Source organism: Acyrthosiphon pisum, chromosome X, assembly GCF_005508785.2.
Source record: "Acyrthosiphon pisum isolate AL4f chromosome X, pea_aphid_22Mar2018_4r6ur, whole genome shotgun sequence".
Lineage (NCBI taxonomy): Eukaryota > Metazoa > Arthropoda > Insecta > Hemiptera > Aphididae > Acyrthosiphon > Acyrthosiphon pisum.
The window spans coordinates 104,477,576-104,484,463 of NC_042493.1; the positions used below are offsets into that span (position 1 = coordinate 104,477,576).

Sequence of the window (6,888 nt, forward strand, 5' to 3'; positions counted from 1 at the left end):
AACGTTGTTTTATAAGCGACTTGAAACTATGTAAAAAAAATTTTCAAAAAAATTTACACTTTGAAATAATGAGTGTTCAATGATAAAAGAATCACCCAGTATAAGTAGGTAAATATTACAAAATATTTTTCAGAATAGGTAGCTAATTATTTATTTTTTTCACAATTTAAGTAATTTTAGAAATTTTTAATCTTAGAAGGTCCAAGTTATATTTTATTCCCATTAAAATAATAAACTATTTTAATTTACTTAATGTGTTTACTGCTGTGCCAGTGCATTTTTCTTAGACTCTGAATTCTTAAAAATAGCCTAAAATATTATTCCTATTCATAGTTTTATCATGTTGAATACATAATTTTGTTTCTTAGGTAGACTGAATTTAATAGCTTTTTAAAACAATAATGTTTGGGGGATATGAAATCAAAAACAATCTTTGAATGAGGAACAAAAAACCACCATGGCCTATGTTAACAACAAACAATTTAATGATAAAAATGTCCTGCATAGTAGTCAAGATGATAAAAATGAATAAACCAAAAAGTATATATGTCATCTATCATCTTAACATATAATATTTAAAATAAAATAAAAAGTAGGGAAACCAGCCTCAAGGTTAAAGATAAGACCTTTTTCCACTAAAAAGTGTCTTTAAACACAAAAAAAAAAAAACATCATTGTAAAACCAATACATTAATTTCTCAGGATCTCAAATAAATATACTAACCATCAACAGGTTCTTCTTTAATATGTATTTTGTCATCACGTTCAGAATTGTTTTTATCGTATTTTTCACAGCGATCTTTACTCCTGTTGATCATAAAATTAAGTCTTAGTTTAACTGCCGCAAAATTAAAATTAAACCTTACTTGTCTCGGCGATAATGATCTCTTTCTTTGCGATTTTTCCTACGTTCACAGTCCCTAGAATGACTCCGCTTTCTTTTTCTTTTACGATCAGGATCCTTATCTCTAGGTTTGGAACCGAGAACCTCTTCAACTTCATCATACTCTACATCCCTGGGACCACGGTCTCTGCTACGACATATATGAAGTTTGCGTGAACCTCTGTAATAAAGTTTATATATATTATCAAAATTATAATAACTTATGGACATTGGTAAATTCATTTTAATGGGCACCTTTTATTTAAAAGTTTTTTTTTTCAATTAATTAATAGTATTATAAGTATTAATATTAATTAAAATGCTTGTTAGGAATATATAAACGGAATATTAAATGTGCAATTTTTGTACTAAGTACTCATGCTTTAAAATTTGGTTTTCCTCTATCCACCCATCCAGTTATTTGCAAAGTGGAGCGAAGCTAAAGCGGTAACTGACAGATGGAATTTTTTTTTATTTAACAAAAAATATTTTAAATTAAAAAGTGCCTGGTGTAAAGTGTATTTGTTCCAACTTTTAATTTAATATGTTACCAATTTTATTACATTCCAGTATAAGTTTATGAAACTGATTAAATAATTATTTATTTTTAAAAACTTCTGGTAGTTTCACTTAACATAATAAGGTTATTCAGTTTTAAAATAAGTATTTAAAAATGTTAGGTCTTATATCAAATAAGTAGTATTTATTTCAATTAAAAACTAAGGATTCTTTCAAAATACCAGTCATATGTGTTATAGCTTGGTTATTGATCTGAAGATTATCACTTTAAACAATGTAAATGTTAGATTTACAAAAAGATGCCTAAAACTAGTTGTATTTTCAAAATAAATATTTAAAAAGTATTATTTAATATATAATAATACAATAAACATAATGTGTTTTACAATAAAAACAAGATGTAGGGAATGTATTTTTTTTTTATTTAGACACATCTTTAATAACTTGTAAATGGTATTTGGTACTTGATAGTTTTATAAATAGTTTCGATAAGTATGTTTTAATTATAAATATATTCATTACATACGACTTAGAACAATGATGTTTCCTTTCATGATCTCTACTACGAGGACGTCTTGGTTCACGTTCACGATCTCCATCTCGATCATAATAATCACGTTCTCTGTTTCTTTCAGTAGTTCTGGAATAACTAATAAGCATTTTACGAGCATACCTTTCCCTTTCTCGTTCATTATCTTCCCTTCCTGAATGTATCAAATTGACTTCTGGTCCACCTCGTCTTGTACCTCCTAATCCACCTCCTTATTAAATAAATAAAACACATTAATGTAAAATTAAAATAGTTTTTATTATTTAACAGTTTAATAGTAACAAATTATATTAAAAACAATTTACCTAATCTTCTAGGAAGCCATCCTTTGACTGTGCGTGCTCTTTCAACATCCACCAACACTCTGCGTCCATCAATTTTTTTTCCATCAGCATATTTATATGCAGCTATAATACAAATTGTGTTCCTATTATATACCGTACATAAAAATGTTGCTATCCACAAGAAAAATTGAATATTGAATACTCATCCCGATTCAAATAAAAATGTATACTTAGTTATTGAAATTCTTGAACAAAATTTGTTAATCAAAGAGTTGATAAGATTGCATACTGTCTTTGAAATGTATTGAAACAAATATAAAGTACATTAAAACCAGGAATTACCAACCGCATAAAAACAAAAATGTAAACCTTGTAGTAAAAATTAAAAATTTAAGTACCTACAAATTATACTTATTTGCTATTGCCAGATTGTTTTTTGTAGCACAGTTTGTAATGCCAAGTTAGACGAGAGCTGGCACCTTTAAGAACGCTTTCTTCATATTCTATATAAGTTCATCAATTTTTAGAAATTCTGCACAAATTTTCTCGAATCTACGATGCAACCATGGGCGAGGCAGGTTGAACAATTTTAGAATTGAATACCTACATTCTATAATTTTACAAGAAAGAGAAAGAATCATTAACGGCATTAAGGATAACTACCTATATTACGATAGTTTATAACTTATCGTAATGGAATATTATATTGAGCAAGTTAAACACGTTGAACGCCGACATTGATTTAGCACGGGCGCGCCCGTCGATCGACGTAATAAGATAAGGCGATAAAGCTAGCTGTAGATAAAGTCTATAAATATATATATTAATATATTATATTAAAAAATTGGGGAAAAATATTGTTTTAAATGTCAAATGGAAATTTGAAAAATACAATATAAGGATATCTAGTAAGTTATCTCAATATAAATTTATTTATTTATTTATTTACAAATGTTCATATTGTATCTTCATAAATTATAAAATATGCACTATAAACTTTTGATATGTTTTTTGTAGTGTCTTGGAATGCATTTCTTGCTCAGCTCACTTGGCAATAAATCTAATGGTTCAAAAAAAATGCATGAACTTCCGGGCCCTACTAATAAGTAATATACATTTAAAAAATGCATTGAACCTACTTGAAAAAAATATTGAAAAATTATGGGTTAACTAATTTAGTAAGTTGCACGTTGGGCTTACCACACATACAAACCTATTATCGACAAAGTCATCTATATATAATCACAGGGTCATTAAATAAGCTCCAATTAGCAAGCTCTTCACAGTTCACTGTTTACTGCATCAAGAACAAAATCAGGGTCGCTACAGAATTTAGATTTCAAAATTCCCTGATTTTCCAGAACATTTTCTGTAAGATACTAAATGTATGTTTTTTTTTTTTTTATAACCTATATTTGTGATAATAGTAAATAAAGATTTGTTATCTTTATTTTATAAATCACTGATTAGTTTTAATTATTTATAGTTGGAAAATTGTATAATACAAGCGCATGAATGTAAACAACATAATATTAAATAAATAATAAATAATGCAATTTTTATCGATAAATAATCGATAGTACAAATTATTCGTTATTGGCCATCACTATTTTTGAGAAATATTGGTTAAATAATATGTTATCACGGAAAAATATCAATGTCATTAAATATTTATATTTTACATATGAGGTAATAAAGATAGGTTTTTATCATGATATAAGAATACTTTTTATATGAATATATATAAAACTAAATAATGAATAAAGTTTGGAATACATAGTTATATATATCGGCAACCATGATTTAATATTACAAATATCTTTCCATAATTTTTCCTTATTTCCCTGAGTTTCCCTGAATTTCACTGACAAATAAAAAATTCCCTGATAATTCCAGGTTTTCCCGGTAGCGTAGCAACCCTGAAAATATAATTGTTAAAACTATAAAATCTGAATTTTTAAGATCATTTTTTTAATTTAAGTACGCGCAAGTGTTGTTTTAAAAAAAATATTTAAAAATAATTTAAAAAAACTGGCTTTTATTTAGATTTTGAAATTTTGCGGAAAAATATTGTTAGTTGAATTAGAGGATTTAATATTGATTGTACTAGATACATATATTTTGAGAATTTTGATATTTCAGTTTGCTAATTTAGTAAAAACAACTTCAGTATATTTTTTAAACAACCAGTAATTAATACAATAAAAAGCAGAGTTAATAGTTTATCTAGTTGTGTGTGGCATGTAATAATGTTAAGCAAAGTTGCATTTATAAATGAAGTAAAAAGTATAACATATGAATAACAATTAATAACTACAATAATGCTTTTAACGCGGACATATTAGAGACCCGACTCAGGCTAACACAATCTTTATCCCTTCATACTATACAACTATGTTCGGGAAAGCAATGTGAATGTCATAATTTTGCAAAGCGTAATGGAAATTTAACTGTTGCAAAAAATGAATACATTTATTATACTTTGTTCAGTCTATACCTTTTATAATATAAGTATAATGATCTAAGATCTATACATAATTAATGAAATTTATTTAATTTTTATATTGTTTCACCCCAGGCTGTATTTGCTTATGCAACTATTAAGTTAATAAGATATTGTAATTTCTGTCAATGTTCCCTAAATTGAAAATGGAAATGGTTTAAGTAAAATTGCGGCAATATGGTTACTGATGAATAAAAAGCTATACTCTGTTCCAAAAGTGAACGGTCACTTTTTGCCCATACAACTGACGGCTGCGACAGTGCAAAAGTTAAACTTTCCCCACCTTGCTAGCTAACGTGTTTCTCAAAGAGGTTGACGATCTTTGGTTAGGAAAGTTGGGGAAGTTTGGCCTTTGCACTGCCGCAGCCGTCAACTGTATGCGCGAAAAGAGACCGTTATCTTTTGGAACAGAGTATAGATCACGGATTAATATACTGGATAAGCAACGAACCTGTGATAAGTGAAGCACTGACCTCCTTACGGTGCGGCTAGACTAATAGTGCTTTATAGGTTTGTTCTGTGTTAACCGGGAGAATAAGGAACAAAATGACACAATAGTTCATTATTCTCCTGGTTAACACAGAACAATCCTATAAAGCACTAGTTGTCATACCAAACAATGAGAAGTGGGAGGAATCAAAAAAACAGCATTGATAAGATGCATCGTTGCGTATCCAGTATATTAATCCGTAGTATAGAACATTGGAATGAAATTTCCAAAAATTTAAAAAATCTATTTCACCTCAAATATTGTATTTTTTTTTTATTTATCTGTAGTATTTATTATTAACTTGTAAACACAATTTAAGTATACTTAAATCCTAAGTATACCATGGCTAAAATATTTAATATTTCAGTATATTTCAGCCATGTATATTCACTTATATATACTTGTTATATTAATAATGGTTAGATGATTGATATTGCGATAACTAATAAGTAACAATGGCCGGGAATATATTATACTCAGGAGGGGGATAACAGCCAGGTCTCTAATACGTTATAATATCAAAAATGGGTTCTTGCACAATCAAATAAACAAAATATTGACATTACTCTTTTGACATAATATGACAAACCCACACATAGTGCTCTAAATTAGATAACTGTGGAATTTTTTAGTTTGGCAAAACTCTTAATATAGACATAAGTAAATAGTAAAATCAATTTTGGTAGAATTTGACATTTGAGACCACAAAGTTTATTTTTTAAAATAAAAATAATCTGAATGTTAATTACTTACAATACATATCACGTTCATTTTCGTACTCAATAAAAGCATACCCTCTTGGTTTACCATCAATCTTATTACGTGTGACAACAATCTATTTAAATGAAATACAATATTAAGTTAATATAAAATGCAAAATATTTAAGAAAAAATCAAAAAATAGTTCCAATAATTTACCTTTTTTATAAGACCGTAAAGTTCAAATTCTCTTCGTAATTTTGATTCGGATGTATCATAATTCTGAAATAATCAATTGCATTAAAAACAAACTATCCGGTAAACTAGTTGCTACTCTACTGGTAAAATATGTTTGTTATCTCTAAATCATATGAAACTCGTCACAATCATAAAATTGAACGATAAAATAATATATTTTTTAGTTTTAATCAACATAAGTAAATATGTTGTTACAATAACAGATTTTTACTACAGTTAATAATAAACTATATAATAATATAATGCACTAAAAACACACACGTATATTGGCAACGAGTTGCATATCTCAATAACTGTACTATAATAATACTAAAGCTAATATTTCTAACTGCTGTCATACACACAATATTGAAAATATGCCATGTATTTTCGCTTTCCTTATAAATGTATACTTAATCTACAGAATGACAATACTATTTATTATATACAATCTACAGGGTAATAACTAAAGTATAATATCGACGCCCCAGATCAACACTGCAACAACCCAAATAATTGGTTTGTTGGGTATAATGTGTTTTCTATATTGTTTCTCTATGTAACGTAATGTAAATTATAATTTTGAAAATGCTCTCTCGTGGTCAATAATTTAACTATATTTTATTGTGTTCTTGAACTGAAATCGTTACAAGATCGTCTATAAGATGGTGTACATAACTTGAATTTTGTTATAACTTCGAGTTGTTGCAGTTTTGAACTGGG

General features: G+C 27.6%; 1 protein-coding gene across 1 annotated transcript in view; it reads right to left on the reverse strand.

The window, feature by feature from the left end:
- Positions 1-6,888, reverse strand: part of LOC100162383 (U1 small nuclear ribonucleoprotein 70 kDa-like) — an 8,894-nt gene that overhangs the window by 941 nt on the left and 1,065 nt on the right. Inside the window, exons 4-9 of the mRNA XM_001946986.5 lie at positions 6,148-6,210; positions 5,983-6,064; positions 2,258-2,359; positions 1,929-2,163; positions 867-1,064; positions 725-807 (exon numbers count right to left, since the gene is read on the reverse strand). Of these exons, the coding sequence (XP_001947021.1) occupies positions 725-807; positions 867-1,064; positions 1,929-2,163; positions 2,258-2,359; positions 5,983-6,064; positions 6,148-6,210 (763 nt within the window). The remainder of the gene's footprint in view (positions 1-724; positions 808-866; positions 1,065-1,928; positions 2,164-2,257; positions 2,360-5,982; positions 6,065-6,147; positions 6,211-6,888) is intronic.